The following is a 24,020-nucleotide window of genomic DNA, read 5'->3' on the forward strand; positions in this document are numbered from 1 at the left end:
TTGAATTGAATATCTCTGAGCAGAATTAGATTTTCTAATTATATGGATTGATCTGTGGAAGTAGGACCTCACAAAGTTACAAGCAGATGCCAGTTCCTACTTTGTCTTGGCTGGAAGAGGAAATTGCAGTTCAGCCATCCTGTGGATTTGTCAGGCAAAAAAGCTTCATCATGGTGAATTGCAGTTCACAGTGCAATAAAAATTGCATGAGGATAAGGAGGAGGCAAAGGAAGCAGGAGCATTTCTGGGTATAGATTATGGGTAGGACTTAGTTATTCAGGCTGTTGGATGTTTTTCTTCAGCTGAAGCCCTGCTAATGGCAGGGTAATGGCAGTGTCCTGACAGAAATGTAGCATAACATATTTAGATAATTATTGTATTCTTGGTAATACCAGACAGACCGTGCAGAAACACAACCTTATTTGCACTTATTTTACATCTGAATGAGCAAACAGATGACCTACCCGAAAATTAATTGCAGTTTATTATGGTTGGGAAATGGGATTTTATATAAATTATCTTGTTGTCCTTGGTTCAGCTTCTGCTTTGGTTTTTCTTGTTGGACTGTTTGTTCCCCCCAGTGAGGGAAAAGAAATCTTTAATTAAATGTTGGTATGAATAATGCCTATAATGATCTTTTTTCTTAAGTTTTGACAGTATTTTAGATTTTGATTACAGTGTTCTGTTCTTCCTTCAGAAGAATACTGAAGTGTAACACTGTGAAACACTGTAACTGATTTCCCATGCCTGACAACTTCAACTTCTTGTGTTTCAGAGCTGTGAAAAGTATCTGCAGTAGAATGGAAGCGTCAGTAATATTACCCATTTTGAAGAAAAAATTGGCATTTCTTTCAGGTACAGTTTCAGTTTTTCTCAACTGATTCCACCCTGAATAATTTGGACAGGATATTTAAGTTGGTTATTTGCATTTGCTGGATGTATTTAACAAAAATGTGTTGTTGGTTAGTGCTTTGTCATATTCCAAAAGAATCTCTGGAACTCTTTATCTAGTAGCCATGGTGTTGGTGTTTAGGACTTGGCTTTGCTGTCTCCTGTAGCTCAACCTCCAAAATTTTCAAGAAGTTTCAGTCTATATGTAACAGACTGATGATTTAATAGATATCTAAAACTCTTCCTTGCTGGTTTGGATTTTTAGTTTTTTGTTTTTAGAAAAACAGCATGAATATTTTCAGGATTTTCTGTAGAAAATTTTTCTTTACTTTTCGCCTGTTTTTTCTCCAGCATAGAAACACATGGGAGCAGAATTAGCCATGCATTGCAACAGTTTGATTATTACCAATAAGTTAATTCAGAGAAAGCTGTAATTATCACTGCATTTATTAAAACTTCCTGAATCTTATGTTGAAGGTAACTTTTTCTCCTCCCTCTGCAGAAAAAACAAAAAAAAGGAAGTCCTTCAAATGGTGAAAGACAATCCCTTCAATCCCTTGCTGGTTTCAGTGCTGTTGTAGGCAGCTGTGTTAGTTCTTGGTGTTTGATTGTCTGATCTAGTGTTGGTAGCTAACTCACAGAACACTTGTCAACTTCAAAAACTGACAAGTGTTGCCATAAATATTCTTCTGGTTTAGTTTATTTTAGTTTATGTTTTTAGCCAGTCTTGTTTAGCCTGCTCCAATCACCTGAGAAGTGAAACCTGCTCTTTTAGATAATGGAGCTTATTTTGCTTTAAATTTGCCCACTGTCTCCAGCAATTGCAAATATAACAATTCCTTTTTAAAAACAAGCAATCAAATCCCCAAAACTCAGCTCACATTAAAGCCTGGGACAGTTCTTCCACAGTAACAGCAGATGTGCAGTGAGTTGGTTGTTCAGCATTATATTGCAAGGGGATATTCTCATTAACTAGAGTGCATTTTCAAAATGCTATTAAAGCTGCCTGATCCGTTTGGAAAGACAGACATTCTTAGTGGAAAGTAATTTATTGAATGGCATTTCAAGTGCTAGGAACCATTTTGGTTGTATGTATTTCTAAGTAGGTTTGATCATTTTGGAATTGATTGGTATTAATGGGTGCTTTCATTTAATGAATGATAAAGCTTGATGCAGAAGGATTTTTTAGCATTCTTCAGTGTAGGCAAAGTAACTTGACAGCTACAAATCAGTTCATCATGTCTCTTTACATCAAATTTACTCTATACTTTCATAGTAGTTTCATTACTTATTAAAAACATATACTCAGAAAAATAGTATTTTAGGAAAGTCCTGCAGTGTTTATGTGCTGAAGTCTGTTGTCATTTTTGAATTAAATTGGTATAAATAATGTTTTTCTGGAAGCAAAACAGTGGTTTCTAATAGAAATCTATGGCTAGTGTAGTTTTCATGCTGATAAGTCATTACACATAGCACAGAAGAAAAGGCAAGCTCCTAAGTCAACAAAAAGCCTTGAACAACCACTTTGGTGCAAAATGAACCAAAAAAATTCTTTGGGTTTTTTTTTTTTTTTCCCTGCTTTTGTAATGCTCTCAGTTGCTTTCCTTAGCAGTGTTTACAAGCTGGAGGAAAAACCTGTCAGTTGTTACACAAGATGACTTGTCATGAAATAATGATTTAGATAATTATTCTGGTCTTTTTGTGAAATGTCAAGAGATTATATTTCTGGGATTTGGGTTGTGCTTTGTTTAGTCAGTTCAGCAAATGCTGTTTAAATCCAAGCATTTTCCCTTTTTCTCTGCTTCCTCACTCCAATTTTCAGGCTTTTTGCCATTCAGAGACAGAAGGGTGGACAGTCTGTAAATAACTGTTGCTGTAGATTGTTTCTGCTGGAAGCATCTGGCCATTTGTCCTTTCTTATACAGCACCACTCTTCAATTCTTCAGTTTAGAAATACAGTTATTAAAAAGTGTTTTGCTGTTTTCCTGTAATAATTCTCTCACAAAAGAGAGGAAGGGAGGGGAGCACAGCTACTGCAGTGGACCACTGAAAGCAGTAGGTTCTTCAGGAAAATGTGCAAAATATCTATGTATCAGTGGATCTTTAAAACTCCAAATTTAGAGTGTTTGCACAGCTTTGGAAACAAGAAAAAAAAGGCCTGTTGCAATTAAGATTCTACCATATGTTGTGTAAACAGTGTTTGTTCATTATCTTGCATGCACTTTGTGGATGGGGAGAATTCTTATCAAGTTATGTCAACATACGTGTTTGAGTCTGCAAGCATTGCTGTGCTTGTGCCTTTTCTTGTTTCTGCATGGCTGTTACTGTTCTGTAAAAAGTTGTTCTTCCTGATTAGATGGAACTTCAGTTCTACTGAAGAACTTCAAGAAGCAAAAGCATAATTTAATTGCTTTAGCCATGTGAAAAACAGTTTGAAAGTAAATATGTTCTTAGATTATGGGAATTCACTTTGCTTGATTTTTACCCAAATAAACCTGTGATTACAGATGGCTTTGTACATGTCTTTTTCTAAAATATAGACAAGATTGTTTAGTAATTGACTCCTACATGTGCTTAAGTACGTTGTGGTTGTGGGGTATTTTTCCTTAATAAAATAGATAATTTATCAAAATTTACTGTTTCTGATATTGTTTGTATAAGTTTTACCAGAAAGGTTTGAAAATGCAGATGAAGATTAAGGCAAGCAGTTGGAAATACATATCTTAATTGTCAGGTGACTGTTAGCTGTTTATAAATAGGTCTAGAAATTTTTCTATGTTTGAAGGAAGTGCCAGTTCAGAGCATGTGCCTTGGGCAGCCTGTGTGGTATGGGATCTCCTGTAGTAGTCAGCTGGGCTAGGAAAGTCCTCCTTTTCTAGGAGCTCCAGTTGGAGCTTCTGGGGACACGCTCAGCTTGGGACTGGACTAGGTTTCTCATAGGCTGGTAGTGTAGAAGGACTAGGAGATGCATTTTAATAGTATAATGTAAAAATGAAAAAAAAAATGCTTCTGGAACACTTGACTTGTGTTGTTTATATTGAAAGTATTAGATAAAAAATTGTGACAGCTGTGGATGTGGGCTATGCTCTGATGCCCTGGTGATGTTTTAAATATCCATGTGGTGAATGAACCTTCACAGCTGAGAGGTGAAATATCAGTTGAGGTTTTCACAGCAACTTTAAAGATTGCTTTTGCAATGAAGTTTAAGACTACTTAACTGCAAAGTATTTATTCAGCTTAAACCTCATCACATTAACTTTGTAATTACTTTTTCTCTCTGAAACAGGAGGGAAGGACAGAAGAAGTGGCCTCATTCTGACGATTCCATTATGCCTTGAACAGACGAGCATGGATGAGCTGAGTGTCACACTAGACTATCTTCTAAGTATACCAAGGTGATTTAGAAGGCATTCTGTTCACAATGGTTTTTTTCCCAGTAGCGGAATGAATCTTTCTATTGTTTTTAATTTTGTTTTCTCTTCTTTACCAAATTAAGTTTATGTAAATGTTTGTTTAGAGTGTGATACTGTCTGAGTTAGAAACACACATCCCAATAAGCTAAGGGATATGTACTAAGGCTTGTCTGTGTCCTTTTGTGTCCTTGTGTTCTCCTTTCTTGGGATACCTTTTTTCATAATTTCTTTTTAATGACAATGCGCTCAAATTGCTTAAGTAAATTAATGAGCCATTTAAATCAAACTCCCAAACTTGCAAGCATTGCCCATTGTCCTTTCCATGCTACATTCCTAAACTTGGTAGCTTATAGGGATTATGTTTCAAAGTGCACTAAGTTAAAAATATACAGTCTTAGTGAAGTTAGTGAGCAGCTTGTGGTACTGCTTAAATGTACTGCCTAAAAACTTGGGTATCCTGTCATCCTTAGCTTGCTGTAAAATCATTGTTGTTCAAGTTCTGTGCATGTGCCTCTGACAGCTTATAGTGACAGTTTTTGATCCTGGCTTAGTTACCTGTATTTCTTTTTTCTTAAGATCCAGGGATTGATCTTTATCATATTTTTTTTCTGTCATGTGCCACTGCTTTATAAAGAAAAGGAGCCTCTCAGATGCATGTTTGTTTTTATAGCTTTTCAAATCTCTCTTCTGGAAACAGAGCAACAGTGGCATAACTGAAGACACCCAGTGTACTTTGCATGTTTTAATCTATAAATGTTTATAAAACACAGTTAAGGGATCCAGTGTTGGGGTTTTTTTGGTAGATTAGACTTTTAAAAATACTGATTGGTGAGAGAGAAGCAAAGAATAAATTCAGGTTATTTAAAAGTAAAACATCAGGTGGTGTATAGGAAGATACTGCAAGGCATTTTAGTTGTGTAAGTTTGAGGGTTTTTTAAACAGCTTGTTGTCTTTTGTAAAGTGGTGAAACACCAAATGGTCATCCACACAAGTTGTGTCATTGACTTAAGGACTTGGCCGTAATTGTGGAACAGATGCAGGCATTCTTGTTCTAGTAAGCATTAATTATTCCACAGTCTCATCCTGATGTATGTGTTTACATACATTAGCGCAACAAAAACTGTCTAAAAGCTGAACCAAAGTGCTCTTTGTACTCAATAGAAACTGGGAAATTATCTGAAAGTGAAGTCAGTGTTCCCACATTTAATGCTCTGTGTCAGTTGTGGAAAAAATGACCTCTCTTCTATGGTGGCAGTATGGAAAAATCATTGTTGGTTTGGTCCGCATGTTGTTTTGCAGTGGGAAATGCAAACTTTGGCCTAAGCACTTCTCTTTTTTTGTTCTGGAAAAACTTGCTGAACAGTGTTTGAGGAAAATAGGGCTGAGAGGAGGGATATTGTCCCAAATCCAGATAGCTGTCCAAACATTAATACTACTTTTTTCCCCAAGTTCTATGTGTAAAGTAACATAATATGTTTGACTTTTAATTCAGTTCTGTCTGGCATATGATGTAACTACAACTGGTTTGAGATCTACAGTCTAGTGTGGATTGCTGGCTGTGTCCAAAATTGGAGCAGCATAACTGCTGAAAGTGTTTTGGGTAGAATTTCTTTGGAATATTTGTGTAAAGCCATTCTAAAATTTCAGACAGCTTATTCCTAGTGTTGAAGTATGCTGTTATGTCTTTCTTTGATAGTATTTAAAATTCTCAGATTCTGAAGAGATCTGTTCAGAACTGAAGAATAAAAGTGGCAACATTATGATGTTGTCTGTTCCCACTAAAGTTTGCTTCCTTTGTTGTATTCTCTTTATTGTGGCTCAAATCACCAAACTTTTTACTTTTTATTTTAACTTACCTACAAACACTTGCATTGGCTAACCTTTCCAGAAGTGGTGGGTCACTTCTGAATTGGATTGGTTGTGTATTTTGTTGGGTTTGATAGGGTTTTAATAGGGTTAGTAGTAGAGGGGCAGATGCTGATACTGCTTGACTCCAGTGAGCCTAAGGAAGTCATGTCGCAAGATGCTGTAGTTACACTCTTCACCTCATTCTTCAAAGCAATTCTTTGAGTTGGTTTTTGATTGGAAATTGCACTAGTAAAGCCTGACTCTTCAGACTGCTTCCAGAAAAATCATGTGTGTGATCTTAGATGTTCCTTAAAACCAAAAGCATTCGTGGACTGTTTAAATAGCCAAGTTTAATTATTGTTTCCTAAATCGGCTAGTAAAATGCCTTTTTTCCCCTCTTTTTATTTTTTTAAACTTCAAAGTGAATTTGTCTGCTACCCATACTTGATGAAGCTCAGCGTAAACTTGAAATAAATAACAGTTAATTTCTTGTTGTGAAACATAATGCTTACTGTTGCATGCCTTGTTCTTTGTAAGCTAAGATCACAGAAGTAGCTTTGTTTTGTAATTGCAGATTTAGGAAAGATTACATAATGCTTTCCTGCAGCTCGTAAATGTCATGGATTTTATTAGCTTATAACTTTGCCAACACAAGAATTTCAACCTGGGACGTGATATCTAGTGTGGTAACTAATGTTAAACCATGGGCTCACTTGCAAGTTCATTTCTGGATGCTCCTTGTAAAAACTGACATTCCTTTGTCTTCCTTATGACGCTGTAAATTGGTCTCTTTTCTGAGGATTTTGTCAAGTTAATGGTTATGAGACCTTTTCAGAGTTGCTACAGTTTAAAGAAATACTTGTATTATGAGATATACTTCAGTCTACTGAAAAAATGTAATTTTTAATATCCAATAATATGCTGGAGCATTAAAATTGGAAGTTATTTTATAAATTAGTCAACTTAAGGTTTATAAGACAGTGTTTCTATAAGGAAAAAAGCTGTGTAGTTATATTTCACAGGAGGCTTGAAATCTGAAGTTGGCATGGTATGACACTTGTTAGAGTGAATTTTATGCTTTTCTAAGTGTTTTTTTTTTCTTTTAGTGAGAAATGTAAAGCTCGAGGATTCACTGTGATAGTGGATGGCAGAAAATCTCAGTGGAACGTGGTAAAGACAGTTGTGTTAATGCTCCAGGTAAATAAATATTTATACGTTCATAGTTGACTGATTAGTTTTATGGATGTGAACCCAATGGCTGTGTTATTGTAGAGACAGTAATTTCCTTAAAATGTGGTTCTGTGATGAGTTCTGTGCATCAGGAAGAAATTCTGAAAAGCAGATGCTACAGCTCACTCAAGTGAGAGACAAATTCCTTATATGCTGAGACCACACAGTTGTGGACCTTTTTCTGAAATGGAGGTTTAGTTTAAAAAGTACACAGGTATGCTCCTGGCATCACCAGCTATGAGCAGTAGGAATGTGTGCAGGGCTGCAGTTCACACAGGTATTGCAGCTGAGCAGGTTTTGATATATGCTGTACTGCCTGGGTTCCTTTGCAGTAAGGAATAGTTGACTTAGTTGTGGATCATAGTTCAAACCACAAATTATGTTCTGTGGACTTCAAAAAGTAGGAGAAGAAAAAATGTGACAATTTCCAATTAAAAAAGTTTAAAAAAAAATTTAACTCTTCAGAACTGTGGGCTTACAAATAGAGTCTTATTTCTGGTGGGCAGTGTAGATTATTTTCTGGTCTCAGTGGTCAAAGAAAATGTGAGATACAGCATTTCTAACACGTAAGAACTCTCAGACTACTGCCTTTCTTACTGCACAGATGGTTCCTCTTTATCAAAGTAGTTTTCCTCTCAGACTTAGGTGAAACCTCAGAAAGTGTGTCAAATACGAGTAATTTCTTTTTTTTTTTTGTCCTGCTGGGTCATTGCTGCTTCTGGGTTTTGAAGTCTGTGTCAAGGTGTCTTTCACCTATTCCTGACTAAGATAGTTTTCCTATTAATAGAGTATTTGAATCCCTTGTGTTCAGATTATGATTTTGACTGGGTTTTGGGTCAGCTGCTGTGTGGTTGTGAGGTTCAGTGGGAGCTGCAGATAGTGGGGAAGGTCAGCTTTTTGCCCAGTCTCTTATTTCCCTGGATTCCTGGCAGCACTCACCTGCCTCTGCAAAGCGTGCAGAAACATGGGTTATGCATCTGTGTCTTGAGTTTGAGAAGGAAGCAATAAAGATTTTCTTATGTGAATTGATCACTTGTGCAGATCACGTGCAATTTCTGTCTGCTTCATCATTTGCCATTCTCAAAAATACTTGTGTTCAAAATATTGTCTACTTGTAAGTAGTTTTTGCATATTCATTAAAATGGTGCAAGAATGAATTGGGTATTTTTGTTGCTGATGTCTTTAACTTCGGAATTATTTTTTATTAATAAAATTATGTATTTAAAGAGAAATCCCATGGGTTGTGTCAGCTTTATATCACTCCTCTGATTAACTTCTACTTATTACTATAGCTGATGAGTTTAGAGTAATCAAGAGTATTTGTTCCTTGATCTACATTCAGTGTGACATCATGGAATCAACTTAGTAGATGAAATTACTGGTTTAGTCTGAGAAATGTTTTCCTGGTAGTATTTTAAATTATTTGAGATGTCAATATTCAACCTTTTCATTTTAGTCTAAGTAAAATGTTCTGAGAAAGTATAGGATATTATCTTGACATGTAGTCTGATAACAGATATACAATTTTTTCCTAGATTTATGATTACAGTTTCCTTCGACATAGAAGATAATATTGATGGAAAACTCTGTTTTTAACATTTCTTCTTCTTTTTAATGAACTATCATAAATTAAACTAAGTCTAGCCAATAGTTCATTTTTCTGTACTAACACAGCATAGGTGATTTGTCCTTAGGGCTGGAAGTAAAGAGGTTATATTTTCTTTTCAGTTTTTGACACCATTTGCTATGAAATCTTGTGCAATGTTACGAAGCAGGATGGAGCAAATATGTGATGTAGATGAAGCAGACTTCAATTTCTGACTGCAATTTTTACATTCTTGTACAGATGATGAAATCTAAGTGGAATTCAGTTCTGTGGTAAATGAAGGTTTAATCTTTATTGTTTTCCTTATTTTTTAATTTTATTTACAGAATGTTGTTCCAGCTGAGGTGTCACTTGTTTGTGTAGTAAAGCCAGATGAATTTTGGGATAAGAAGGTTACACATTTCTGCTTTTGGAAAGAGAAAGATAGACTTGGCTTTGAGGTATGTTGAGCTTTTGTCTACTTCAGTCAAAAATACTGTTTCTAAAATCCTGATGTAATTGGATGACAACTAAAGTGTCTTTAAAATAGCTGTATTCCTGATGCTTTGTGGATAAACTTAACAAACCACTGTGGCTTTTTAACTTTTTCCATTTTTAATGAGATTTTCTTCATTGAGTATTCTTAACTTAAAGATGTGTGGCATTTAATTTTTTGCTTAGCAAGAAAATACATATTATGGTTGTTTTGAGTCAGAAACAGTTGTACAGGATTTAGTGTGAAATTTTTCATGTAGAGATACATGTTGTATGATGTCTCTCTATCGGCTGTAACCATTCTGACAAATACCTTGTTGGTGTTGCATGCATCTTCTCTCATTTTGTGAGTTCTTTGACATCAGGAACAGGTTATATATTCCTTGCCAAATACAAGCTGACAGTGTTCTGAGTTGTGAGGCAGAGTGTGTACGAGAGACTACAAGTTAGTGTTAGCACTTCCCTTGTTATCTCTGTCTGGGAGGTTAATGGAAACCTCAGTTTTCCCTGTTTTTTTAGAAAATATCTGTGTCATCAAACTTTCCACTCATTTTTTAAGCTAATCTTGTTTGAACTACAGCAGGCATGTAGCATGCCCAGTCACAGTGTCTTTAATCAAAAACATGAGTGTGGCGGTGCCCACTTTTATAAACTAGCATATTGTTTGGAGCCACTTCCAAGATGACAGTTTAAAAAGCCTCTGAACTAACCATCTGTACTCAAAAATATGATTTAAGAGCTGCTGGTTAGAAAGTGACTTAAGTTTTGCAATATTCAGTTTCACACAGATCTTTCACATAGGTAAACATAAGGTAAATGTCAGAGTCCAGAGAGCAGCAGTAATAAAGGCAAAGCCCCTCTTTAGAAGATGCTACTGTGTGATTTAGGCTCTCTCTTCCCAGCTACACTCCTGTAAATAAAGTTCTTGGATAAGTTCAGGAAGTCTTTGAAGTTGTGATATGAAAGTATGTGACATAGTAGCAGTTAGTGTATATATGATGGGGTTGCTAGTTTGTAAGTTAGTGCTTCTAGAAGATGCTTCCTGGGTTTTTCTTTAACGTGACTCAGCTAGAATGCATTTTTAGACAAATAAGCAGAAAGCTTACAGAAAATATATCAACAAAGCAAGGATAATTTTACATGATAATAAAAGGACTTCTTGTTTCACATTAAGGTTTCGCTAGCTGTCATTAAATGATAATCCTTTAATTTAGTAATCTTAGTAATTTTATAAACCATGTTCTGTGCTAGTAATCACGTTGGCATTGTTGGCATAGACTACTGGAATTATGTAACCAAACCTTTTGGTTTCTGTTACTTGGTTGCAGTCAGGAAAACTGTTTCAGTAAAAACGACCCACCTTCTCTGGACTCCCAAATATTTGTGTCACAGACAGGAGTGTATCTTTCCTCTGTTCCAATACTTGTGCAGAACACTGATAAGGCTGTGGAAGGCTCCAACTCAGGCACAAATCTACAGCTGCATAATTTTGTATTACTGGCAGTAAAAACAAACAACACCCAACTCATGTTTTGGATCACAGGTTAGATCTGTGTAACTACTAGGGAAATTCAGGATTGGTTTTGCGCCAGTGAAATAATTATGAACTAAAAATTGTAATTAAAATATGAAATATTTTTATTTACTTGGGTGTAATCTCATTTTATTTGAAGTAAATGCTGTGTAACTGTGATTTCTAATGGGGCATCACATCTATCTCCTGTTTCCTACTACCTGATCTGTTCTTAATACGTTGCTTAATGTTCCCATATGAAGCCATTAATCACAATGTCTTCCTTTTGTTCAAAGGCAGAGATCCTCTGCTTCAGAGTGAGATGTGGTGATGATGAGTTGCAAAACACTGAAAGTAAATGTGGGAACTGAGATCAAACAGTACTGGGTGGATAAGTACAAAGAGGTGGGCTGATTCAGCTGAGTAAAAGTTCATATCTTTATTTCTGGTTAGTATTAGTGTTGGTTTTGGACCTGCCTCAGGACAATTCCCATTTGTCCTCCAGCAGAACTTTCTTCTGTAACTTCATTCCTCCCTTATTAGCAATCAGTTCATGTGTTAATTGAAGCAGTTTTATCTGGTCCTGTGCCATGCTTCATAGAGGAGAGTTGTCTGAATTGTTATAAAGCTGTCTTTCAGCTGAAATGTTGCATATATGACACTGTAATACTTAATACTTTTAATGCCTTAATAGATTGAAGAACAGGATTTGAGTGTAAAAGTGGCTCTGTTTTAGAGAGTTGGGAAGTGGTGCTTTTTGGTTTTTTATTAATATACTCTACATAGTAATGTGAAACAAATCACTCTTTTAGTAGATGTAGTGTGTTGTATTTGAGAGTGAGCTTTTCTTATGAGAACAACAAGTATGACTGGAAGAAAAAAAATTACTATAAAAATAGAAGAAATGTACAAATGTGTACACAGTGCAAAACTACCTATAGATGGGTGGGGTTATTTCACACATGTCAGTCATTTAAGGAACTTAGAGGAAAAATAATCTCTGAGCCTGATTTAGATACTAGATCAGTACTTTGTAAATCAGTTTGTCAGGAGAGGAAAGAACAGGATGTGCTTGTGTTCTTATCCTTGTGGAAATCAGGGAGCAAAATTTTGAAAGTTCACTGAGGATTTGGAGAATAGAAATCAAGTGCGTGGAAAAAAAAAGGAATAAGAGAAAGGGAAAATTGGGTGGTAAACTACTATGAATTAGTTGAAAAACTTAGAGTGTGTAGCATGAGGATCTTTATAATCCTGAAGTCCAAAGTCTGAGTAGTTCTAAATGGTTCACACTTCTACTGTAGCAGCTGACAGCTCTAGCTCTCTAGTAAAGAGTGTCAGAAATTTCTCATGATAATTTGTCTGCAGCATCTGCTCTGAAAAATCTCAAGTCTGTAATTTACCTTTTAAGAATTATGCTAATGAGCAGAGTATTGCTCCACAGAATAAAGAATGAATAACACTTTGTAGAAAGTATCTAATTTTTGTCCGGTTTCGGTTCAGTGTTTTAAGACCAGAATTTATAGCTTTCATGGACTTTCCTAAAAAGGCATATAGGAGTTCCAGTCAAAATTGTTTATTTAATTGCATCTCTGTTGTATTTTAATATGGGAGGCAGTGGGTTCTTGGGCAAATTAGGGAATTGTCTATGAGGAGCTGGGGCATGTAAGCCTGCATTTATGTCACATCCTGAATTCTGTCCAAAGAAAGTGTGTTGAAAAATGCAAGAATGTTTACCTATTTTCTCTTTTCTGGGATGTAAGAATGAGTGTGCTAATTATTGTGAGCACTGGAGGGTAAGGTGAGTGAGTGGGTAAAGCCACAAGTGAAGGAGGCAGTTCCTGGGAGTGGAGTTCATCTTGTGTTTATCGAGGTTCTGCCAACTGCTCTTGGGTTTCTAGTATGACAGATTTCTATGGCACTGGCCAGATAAATATTTACCTAGTGTTTCTTGGTGTAATGTGAAATAAAAGGATCTTTGTTTAGATCAGTGTTCCATATTAAACAAATAATGCCCTATGCTACTCAGTGTTTAATCAAATAATTGAAATAGTATTTGGCATCAAAAAATAGGATTATTCTCCTCAGGAAGAGATAGTCTTTGCTTTACAGTTCTGTGGCAATGAAGATCGTATTTAGATTGCACTTGTTTAAATTTTATATTCTCAAGGGACATGTGTATTATTCTCTTTTGGAAAGTAACTACTCCTTTTCAGATTCAGTAGTGTGGCTGCTCTGATATTGCACACTTCAGGAAAAAGCTCCTTGTTACTGAAATTTTACAGCCTCCTGTTCTCAAGTAGCTCCTGGGTTTGACTCTGTAACATTTGTATTAAAGAGCTTTTTCATTTCTTCCCTTAAGAGAGAAAGTTCAGATGGATGTATTTAACATTTTGGGGACACTTTTACATGACCTCTTAAATATCGAGAATTCCTCTCTCATCTTGACTTCTGCCTCTATCTCCTTGTAGATGATCAATGAAAATTACAGAAAACTGCAAATGACATAGAGAGGTCAGCTTACTGCAAACAGTATTTAAGGCTTTTTTATTACAAAAGATACATGTTGCATGAATCAAAAACATGTATTTTCACTGCTGAGAAATAGAATTTTGCACTTAAGGCACAAGACTTTGCAGTCCATGTTTTTAGCTTTGTCATTCTTCTTTTGCTTGACAGCTTTTACAAAGGTTGTTTTGATTTTATTAAAAAATACAGCACTTCTACCTTTCCCAAAGCACTGTTCTGAGTTATTTCTTTAAAGGCTTTCACAAGGATTTAGCAGACCAGCATTGTACAGAGCAAGTTTGCTGGCTGGAGTAGAGCAAGGATGAGAGCTGCTACCGCTGCTCCAGGTTTCAGAAAGAGCAGATGATGATTCCATGACTCTGGTCAGTAGCAAGCAGGACACGTTTGAAACCTGCTGCCCCTGTGAGCTTATTAGCTGTCCCTGTTGTCACAAGTGGGTGGATCAAGTGGGAAGGGAAGCAAAGATTAAAGGATTCAATAATTTGTACTTTTTTTTCCCTGTTTTACCATCTGTCCAGATCTACTTGTTTCTCCCTTGGGAAATTTAAGCTCTTCATTTTAATATCCAGCTATAATCTGCTGTCCAAAGGCTTTTACTTTGGATTATGAAAGCTGCATTTTTCCCCCTTTTTCTGGAATCAACATAGTTTGACTTGGAAAAAAAGGAAAACAAAAAATAATTTCAGTTGCAAGCAAACAGGGTTTTTTCTGTTTTTACAGCTGTAAATTAGCTTATCTTTACCTGTGGTAGTATGTTGAAGGGTGAAATTCAAAAGCAAGGATGAAACACTAATTCATAAGGGACAACTTTTTCTAGGATGTGGTATTTTGACATCTATTTTCACAAAAAGTCAATTATAATTACTCTGTTTGGATTTTGAAACATTTTGGAAACCTGACCAGCAGAAGTTTGGAAACAGTTTGGAAACCAGCAGAAGTTTGCTGAGCTTAAAGTAGAATTCAGATCTGTAAAAGTGAAGTGTCTTCTCACTGTCCACATTGCATTTTCAACATTTTTTTCTTCTTTGGCTTTTGGTCTGTGGCTAAATCGGCTATTAATCTATAGTAGCTGATTTACTAATTTGAAGCATGTAGAGGATGTTAGGTTAGCACTGCCACTAGTTCTGGTTTAGAGCAAGAGCTAAATTCTGTTTAGGAGCCTTTATTTCTGCCACAACCTAGTCAAAAATTCAAATGTTTTCTTATATTGTGAAAAGTACACAGAGGATTTTAGCAGCTAGCCCAGTGAACAGTCAATAAACAGTTTAAGAAAGAAATGGTTTTTAAATGAGAAACCTAGAGAGAATGAATGGGCTCAGAAATAATGCTTTAAGTTACAACAAGGTTTAGTAATGAGCTGGAAGTTTTATTTTTCAGAGTTTTTCTAATAAGATCTAGAAAATTTGGGTTTTAATAAGATCTAGAAAATCTCTTTTCTGGGTGTTTATTTATTGTCAGAAGATTTTTTTTTTTTTAATATGGCTAAAATATTTTTTGTGCAGGCTTTGCTCTTTCAGAATTTTTTTATTTTAAAAAATATCTCCCTAGTGGAAGTTGAGGGCTATCCCTTGCCTACTCCCCTTCCTGAAGGATCTCAGTTAAAAAAAATCTGAAATAAGTGGTCTCAATGCAGTCCATCTATTTTGTCTGGCTACTTGGGTCTTTTCAGAACTTGTATTTCAGTTATGAGAACCAGCTGCCCTGTTTGCTTTAGTTCCCATACAAAATGTCCGTACCAAAATTAGTTTTCTTTTTTTTAATGAACTCATAGAGATGAATGTTAAAAATTACCTAAACTATTTAGTGTGCCAAAAGAAGGAAGAACAAAGGCTTTTTTTTTTTTTCTTCTTTCCTGGATGTAGAATCCTCTGGGGTTTGGGCTGGTTACTGGCATTACCTAAAGAAACTACTAGCCAATTCCATTTACAGCAGCCATGTACCATTAAGAGTAGAGGACAATAGTGTGTATTTGGATGTTGCTGAAAGGTTTTCCTCTGCAATAATAGACCATTTGTTTGGAGCTACTCTGAATTCTGTAGTTTCAGTATCTGCAGGGAAATGGAGCTGGAATAGAAGTCTCTAGTTAGCTCTTTCCACATATTCTTGTGCCCTGCAAGAGTATGTGGATGATTTGATTAGTTATAGAAATCTGTTCTTTTTTTCTTTTGTTTCTGGTTATATATTGCCAATATGCCTGCTTCAATAGAGAGATTGTTTTTGGTTTTTTTTCCCACAGGAGTTATTCCAGGCTTAGCATGTCATTCATCAAAGCAAGATGTGCTGCCAACTTTTGGTTTAGGCTTATATGAATAAGGCTCATTCAGGAGCTTCTAGAAATGAAAGCAAGAATTTAGTTTTCCACCTAGCAGTGGACCTGTGTTTTCCTGTATGTCCTGATGTAGCTGGTGAACTAGATTTGTCTCCTGGGTGAACTACTCAGGCTTTTAAGCATATTAAATTTGAATTTTTGACTACTCATAGAAAAGAGTATGATTGATCCAACGTTTTGCTTTACATATTTGCACAGTAAATGCAGGCACTTAACTTTTATGGCACAAACTCACCTCTGGGACTGAAAGTATTGCCAGAGAGGGGTAAAAATACTGAGTGCTTTGCAGTATGATATCCTGCTACTATATTCACTAGAAATAGATGGTGTGGTATATGACTTAATCAAAGGATCAGCTTCCAGCAGGATAACAGATATCCAGGGAACACATTGCTTTTTCCCACTGTAAACAGATAAGGTGGTAGAGATGATGCACTTACAGGATTATGCATGAGGCATACACTGCATGTCAGAATTGTCTGGTTGAGGCCCACGTTATTGTAAACAGCCATATTTCATTTAAACATTCAGCAGTAAAGTCTGAATCACAGAATGATCTGCATCTCTGGGCACACTTCTCAGATATTTAAGGAAAGTATGAGCATTACCTACAAGTGACCTCTTTTATTGTTGCAGGTTATTTTAGTATCTGCTAACAAGCTGACGCGATATATAGAACCATGCCAGCTAACAGAAGATTTTGGAGGAACTCTCACCTATGATCACATGGATTGGTTGAATAAGAGGCTGGTTAGTTATCTGTGTTTTGGGGTTTGGGGTTTTTTTTAATGTCTCCTTCTTGAGCCCTGAAATTTTTATTTGTGTAGGAAATGGTCACATGTGTAGTTGTGCAGTTCACTTACATGAATAGTCTTGTGGTAAATAACACTGCCTTTACTCAGGGGATGATAAAGCTAATGTCATCAATTTGTTGAACAACCTGTTCCTTAACGAAGCTCTTTTAGTAACACTAACTCTAGAAGAGCCTGAGTCTATGGTATAGTTGCTATAAAGGAAAATTGGCTGCTGTGGGAGAAGATACCTGGACTCTTGCAGATGCTCCTGGTTTATCTCTTAGGTCTTGGTTCGTGTGGCTTTAAGCTGTCCTACACCAAAACCTCTGTCAATGCAGTTTCCCCAGCAGCCCAAGAAGCAGTAAATGTCCAGGAGCTACATCCTTTCATTATTAATCAGCACAATTTTTTTAAGCAACTGTTGGTGTGCATAGCTCTCCAGAATATTTTAATCTTTTCTTCATTGATACTTGCTTTTCAATTATTTAAATAGAATCTTCAAAACAAAATTTAATCTTCATTGACACAGCATGTTCCCTTCCTGTATAATCTGTTCTTAGAATGTGTGTCTTCGTCTACGATCTCTAGGTGTGTTGCAATTGCACCTACTTTCCTCTGAAATTTTAAGTAGTCCTAGATAAGTTAAGGAAAGTTCATTGGCAAGCTACTAATTAATAATTTAATAACAGTAATAATACCTGAAAGTTACTGTGCATGTCATGTAAGACACCCAGCCATGCTCAGTTCTGTTAAAAAGCAAGACCAGCCCTCAGAAGTCAGGTACAGAGGAATTGTCTGAACACTGCACAGTGTCTTCACTGTACAGGTGATGTCTGAGATCAGAAACCCCTGAGTTCAATGAAACTGATGAGGGTATTTTACTCTATATAATCTTTCTAAATAATATAACGCATTTTTATTTTATTTTAGTTATTCATTACAATATGGTCCATTTTAATAGTGAGTAGAAGCTGGAATCTTTACAGAATTATTCTAATCCTTCCAAGTAAGCTGGCCAGTAGTTGTGTAACATGCCTTGATTCTCTAGCATTATTAAAGGCTTAAATGAAGAGTGAATGTCCCTAAGATTTTACAGGTTTTGCAGATATCTCAATTTTTTTCAGTATTCCTTATATTCAGTGTAATATTTACTATTTCCCTAAGGAGTCATAGTTCTCTTAAGTGTTCTGTGAACAAAACTTTTTCTGTTGTTTCCTCCCTACCATCTGAATGCTGCGAAATAATGCTGTATAGAGACTGAAGTATACTAATGGAACTACTGAATAAACTTGCACCAATGCCTTCAGTACAGCTACCTAAAATTATTTCTTAAATCAAAACCTTCCTCTTATTTAGGTATTTGAGAAGTTCACTAAAGAATCAACATCTTTACTGGATGAGCTTGCTCTAATTAACAATGGAAGTGATAAAGGAAATCAACAAGAGAGAGAGAGGTATGTGATTCACTTTTTGAAGTCAATGCTTTTGGATTATAAAATTTCATTTGAATTCCAGAAAAATACTGAAAAAATATATATACCTTAAATACCTTGAAATGTGTAAAGAAATTCTAAACCTTTATAATGTAGGCTACAAAGTACATGAGGGTGTGTGTAGATGGGTGCTCATTCAACTGATTACATGCACCTCCACTTGTGTTTTGATTTCATGAGTTAAAAAAGTGAGGACTTCACTGAGAAAAAGCCCTAGTCTTATAAGACCCTTAGGTAGTTCCAGCCTTAGCTGAAGTTTCTGGTGCTACTGTAATCTGTAATACAAATTTTAACAATGTGTTCTTTTTTTTTTTTTTTTTCCAAAGATCAATAGATTTGAACTTCCTTCCATCAGTTGATCCTGAGACGGTATTGCAGACAGGTATAGTAAGTCAAAAAATTAGAATGTTGGCCAGTAAAGTGCATAATTCATTTTAGGCCCCAAGTGGAAGCATAGAGGGCACAGTTGTTGTCTTAGCCCTCTTCACAATGTAAGGAGCTTATTGGCTAATGTAATCTTTGGGTAAAAAAAAGTGATGCTAAGAAATGGAAGAACTCCAAATATGTCTTTTTAAGTACTTTTTTTATAATCTCACTAACATCTTTACAATATTACCATAACTATTATGTTTAATTTTTGGAATGCTTTGTTTCTAGCTGATGTCAATGTATTTGCCTTATAGAATGAATTAATCTCAGTAGCCACCAAATGGTTAGAATACAGAAAGCATTTTCCTGCACAATTCTGACAATTTACATCAGTCTAATTCTGGACTGATCATCTGTGAGAAAAGTGAAGCATACGTGGCTTCTTGGACTCTCCATTCAGCATTAAATGAGTTGGGATGCTTTAGCAGGTTGGGTTTAGGGTGAATTTCCTATTTGCAATAAAGTATAATAGTCTATTGATTTGGACTGGATTTTTGTTTTTTAATTTGTGTTTTTGTGGAATAAGTAATGCATAGTGTTAGGTGGTGATCAGAGTCTGAGTGCTTAGAATTTTTACCTTATAGCCTCCTAAAGGTAATGTAATGGATCACATGAAATATTTATCACAGTGGCTTTATGTGCCCTCTGTGTAAAAATTCAGCTCCTCTAGATGTGGGATAATGCTGGTTTGAGTTAAAATGTGGAACAAAAATTTCTTACTCTAGTCTTTGAAGTTTTGAAACATGAAGTGTCTGTAGGCAGTGTCGCTAGATTTCAACCTAATTGTGTATCCTTGTCTAATAGTAAAGATCTTTGTTCCAAACACCACTTCAGTTTTGTGTAAGCAGATGGCTCCTTAGCCCGTTAGTTTATATGCATTCTGTGATTTCTTAATTCTGGTAATGAATTTTTTTTGGTAGTATGAAGTTTCTTAACTTCCATGGGACTGGATGATCCTTATGGCTCCTTTCCAGCTCAGCATATTCTGTGGCTAAATCATGGGAGTTTTTAGAGGCACCCTTTCTCTGTTAGAGTCCCTGTACTGAAAGGCTGAGAAAAAGAGAGATTAAACTCTTCCCAGTTAATTTCTTACCTCCTAAGGACAGTTGTGAACAGAGGGTTTAGATAAAAGGCTTCTGTCTTCCATAACCACAGGTACTGTTCTTTTCACAAGCTCCAAATCCATATATATGGATCTATGGTTCATAGAATTTGATAAGAACTTAGTTTGAAAAGATGGTTTTGCCTGGAGAAATGGTGATCATTTGCTGCTGAAACAGTACAATAAAATTTCAAAATTACCTCGGTAGAACAAACTTGTAAAAGCATAAGTCTGTTTGCTCAGCAGCTATCTGTGCCTATCTGTGGAGTGTTACAAAGATGAAATCCAAGATGTTTGTGCTATAGTACAGCAAAATGTATTTTTCATTTCATAGTAATATATGCTGAGTAATTTAAAGTTGTTTGCAGCAATCTTCAAAGCCCTTGGCATTTTGAATGTTTCAGTAATAGCAGTTGAACTTAGTTTTTTGTGTCTGTATTTTCCTTGAGGTATTACTATTACTCAAGTAGTAGGTTTTTTCTTTTAGTGAACTGTGGTGTTACCATATTGAGACCTGCAGAACTAATGATCTCCAACTGGCACATTTTCACTTTCACACTGACATCTCTTCAGTGACCAAACACTGTTTTATTTTAACTGTTTCTCTGAGCTTTTGAGGAACAAATTGATGGTCCGGGTTTACTTGTAGTGTCGTGTTTACATGCTGAGAATTTTAACACAACAATAAGATTCTTCAAACAGTTTAGGCAAAAGATTAAATAGTCAAAATACACTTTTTTTGTGTATATGAAAGTCACTGCATTCTAGAGAATCTGTACCCTGATAGGATGCTTAGGAGCACAAAGAAAAGGGCAAGACAGGTGAGAACAGAGTACTGAAAAATTAGTTATTATTCAACGTCATACTCTCTATGAAGGAGTCGTACTTGCTATAAAAACTCTGAAAGACAACAGAGAAATATATTGTCAGATTTTTAGTGCCTCCTGAGCACTCATTCAATATAAGAACCTGAATTGTTTGAGATAACTACTTTGGATGCTACTCACCATTTTGAAGTAAATCAGAATACTTCAGAGTTGTTTCAGACTCAAGATGGTGTTTTCAGTTTTCCTTACATTAATCAATGCTGTTGTCAATTTGAATGTTAGTCACAATATCTCTTTTATATATCTGAAATATACCACATTTCTTTTCCTCTGTGTGACTGATCTAGTCCCACAAACTGTGACCAAAGCTCTGCATGAAATTGTATCATTAAATGTGCCCAATGTTTGAAAGATCATTAGCTGCAAAAATGCACTGCTGATGGCTTAAGGCAGTCTTACTGCTAATTTTTGTGGGTTTTTTCTTTGAATCTGGATTAACCAGGGCACTCTGTGTATTCCTGAAGGTCACGAGTTGCTGTCGGAGCTGCAGCAGCGTCGGTTCAATGGGTCCGACGGAGGGGTCTCCTGGTCTCCCATGGACGATGAGCTGCTGGCCCAGCCCCAGGTGATGAAGCTCCTGGACTCGCTCAGGGAGCAGTACACCCGCTACCAGGAGGTTTGTAGGCAGCGCAGCAAGCGCACACAGCTGGAGGAGATCCAGCAGAAGGTAATGCAGGTAAGCTTGCGGCTGTCCTTGAGTGCACTGAGCTGGTTTTGAGCTCAAGTCTCAGACTGATTTCTGCAAAAATGAGGGGAGACCTTCATGCCTCCCCTCACTTCACAAATGTCAGTGTGCTGGTTTCACACAGTGCTTTACATTGTGGCTGCCACAGTGACTTTCCAAAGGCTGTTCTGGTATGTGGAGGTTGCTGTAAATGTGCCCTCTTGCTTTGGGGCTGTCCCTTTGCTGGGCACTGTGGCAGTGCATGTCTGCATTGCTGGAGGTGCAAATGCCTGCCCTGCTGGCAAAGAGAGGAACACCTTTGCCTGAACATCAACTTTGCTTTGCTTCCCCTGCCCACAGCATTTAAAGTTCCTGTTACTGAAAATAAGCCATTATTTATTCCTTTATTTGTCTGATACTTGGTGGTTTAACTTAAGCTGAAGTGCTTAAACTGTCTGCATTTCAGGAACACCCTGACAAGAATGAATATCAGCTTCCTAATCAATTGCATGTTAAAGGTCATGATGAACTGGCGTGGTCCTTTGGAAACAGCCATGTAATTAGCCCTTCCAACATTTTCACAGCAGAGTCTCAGTAGAGAAAATCAAGGAAATGGAATTAATTTATTCATCTTGTGTTTATCACTTGAAATTAGATATGTGTATTTTTAAGATTCTATATAGTTTGAATATGCAGAAAATTGAATAGATAATTGCTTTTAACCTTTCAACATTGGCATTTCTAATGCATAAGGGGAGTGCATGTCGAGTACTTGCACTTTACAGCATTGTAGATATGGGTAAAAATAAAAACGAATCCATTTTGTGATGTCTAGCATTGAAATTAGAAATCTACTGAGGAGGTAATTTTAATTTCTATAGCAATTTGATTACTGTAAAAAAATCTAAAAAGCAGATGTCATTTGTTGATATATTGAGCTGGAAGTATTAAAAATATGAGATTAATATAATCCTATATAGAGCATATCAGCGCATATGGATATAATCAGGTGAAGTTTCTTTCCTGTGTTTAAGTTTTAGTGGTTGAATAAGATGTGATTTTTATAGTACTTTGGCAAACTGACATTGTTAATGCATTTAAGTAGAATAGTTTACTATTATTCAGCCTCATTTTGCAATATTTGTAGTAGGAATAGTTACTTGCTTGCTGTGTGTACACTACAGCTGTTACCTGGCAAGTGAACTCAGTTTCAGTACACAGGAAGAATGTGTTTTGCTCTTTTGCCAAATGAATCAGCTTTTTTTAAAGTGTGTTTAAAAGCTTTCTAAATGGCATACAAATATTTGAGAAAAACTTACTAAATCTGGGAAATTATTTCATTTATTTTGGGCTTACAGCAAAAAATTAGGCTAATAGAAAGAGTTAAAGGCTAAAAGTAGGAAGCTAATGATGCACAGAAGGAAGCCAATAGAGGCAAAGTGCCATGGAATTTATTTTGACAAAATAAACAGAAGTTGCCATATAACAGTATTTGCAGTACTTTAATTGGAGTGGGTGTTTTTCCCTGGTGTTGCTGGGGTTTTTTGGTGTGTGTTCTAATCTTCTGCTAGCTTTCTTTACAGCTACATTCATATTTTATTATTTGTATACCATCTTATATTGCTAACCACTCCTGGATTGCTTTTGTGTTCCTGTTTCAATTTCACTATTTGCTGCTTGTCCTTACTGTGGCGTGCTTAGTTCTTACTCCTCTCTCAAAGCCCTCTTAATTCAAAACCAATTCTCTCCATTATGCTTTCAATATCCTACCCTCTCTTTTGAATTACCCCTTTTGCTTCTGTTCCAAGGTTTTGTTTCCCTCTCTTTTGTCTTTTAATTTTGTAATGTAAAGGCTGCAGTGATTGTCAGAGGTCTTGTAATAAGCAGTTTTCCTAAATGCTGCTTATTATTGTAACTCTGTAGGCTAGAATAAACTCTGGCTTTGTCCTTCCATAGGCAGAGGTGTTAATTACTGTTTCTAATCTTAATTCACAAAAATAACTGTGACCTCTTGCAGTAGTCTTGTCATTAATGATTTTAAAGTTTATTTTATGAAAATTACATCACATTTTTCTGCATGTCTGCTAGTAATTCTTCCCTCCTCAGTTTAGGCATCTGTCACAAGAGCAGCCATGTGCTGGCCTAAGCATTTGCAGAGTCAATGCAGAAGTTGCTGGGAACTTGCAATGGGGAGGTGGTCTTGGCCAGACAGGGCAACTGCTAAGCAGTGGCCTTGTCCACTGTTTCAGACTTGCATGAGAACTGTCAGTGCCATGTGGAAGCTTTCCAGGCCACTGTGACCTTAGAGGGGGACATCTGGGTGCCTTCACTTCTAGGTCAGTTCCATATTTAACCCATAACAGCTGTGCAGAGGTGCTGAGCACAACAGGAAGTTTCTCTTTAAACAAAAAGAACCTGCAACTGTAAAGTCCTAATTTGTCCTAGAAATGATGAAAGCAGGGACGACTGAGAATGCTTTTGGAGCAATGAATATATGCTCTGAAACAGTGCTTTGGCATGGGGCATAAAAGGGCAGTGGGACGGCAGATACGTAATGACTCAGAGATGGAGTGAATTGAGGAGCCTTCTGTAATGATGATTGTTCTTGATTGCTGTTGCAGGGCAGTCTAGCAGCACTAGGAGAATGGTCCAATTAGTGCCTGTTTCATTTGTCTTCGTGGTTGTGGGGTTACATTGTGTATTGTATTATGTTTCCTGAAAATCTGTGTGAAGCTGTTTTGTGATTGATATTTAAACAAAACTAACATTAAAGACAGGAAGCTGGCTTCCTATGCCTTTTTATTAAGGTTCAGAATCTAGA

The 24,020-nt window shown here is 36.3% G+C and overlaps 1 protein-coding gene across 4 annotated transcripts in view; it reads left to right on the plus strand.

The window, feature by feature from the left end:
• SESTD1 (SEC14 and spectrin domain containing 1) overlaps positions 1–24,020 on the plus strand; it is a 50,709-nt gene that overhangs the window by 11,171 nt on the left and 15,518 nt on the right. For all 4 annotated transcript variants that reach the window (XM_058027657.1, XM_058027659.1, XM_058027660.1 and 1 more), the window contains 8 exons: positions 776–855; positions 4,178–4,286; positions 7,259–7,349; positions 9,315–9,428; positions 16,467–16,580; positions 17,981–18,078; positions 18,444–18,499; positions 21,000–21,211. In XM_058027657.1, coding sequence (XP_057883640.1) covers positions 801–855; positions 4,178–4,286; positions 7,259–7,349; positions 9,315–9,428; positions 16,467–16,580; positions 17,981–18,078; positions 18,444–18,499; positions 21,000–21,211 — 849 coding nt within the window. In that variant the 5' untranslated portion in view covers positions 776–800. The remainder of the gene's footprint in view (positions 1–775; positions 856–4,177; positions 4,287–7,258; positions 7,350–9,314; positions 9,429–16,466; positions 16,581–17,980; positions 18,079–18,443; positions 18,500–20,999; positions 21,212–24,020) is intronic.

The sequence above is a fragment of the Melospiza georgiana genome, chromosome 7, assembly GCF_028018845.1.
Source record: "Melospiza georgiana isolate bMelGeo1 chromosome 7, bMelGeo1.pri, whole genome shotgun sequence".
In the NCBI taxonomy this organism is placed as follows: Eukaryota; Metazoa; Chordata; class Aves; order Passeriformes; family Passerellidae; genus Melospiza; species Melospiza georgiana.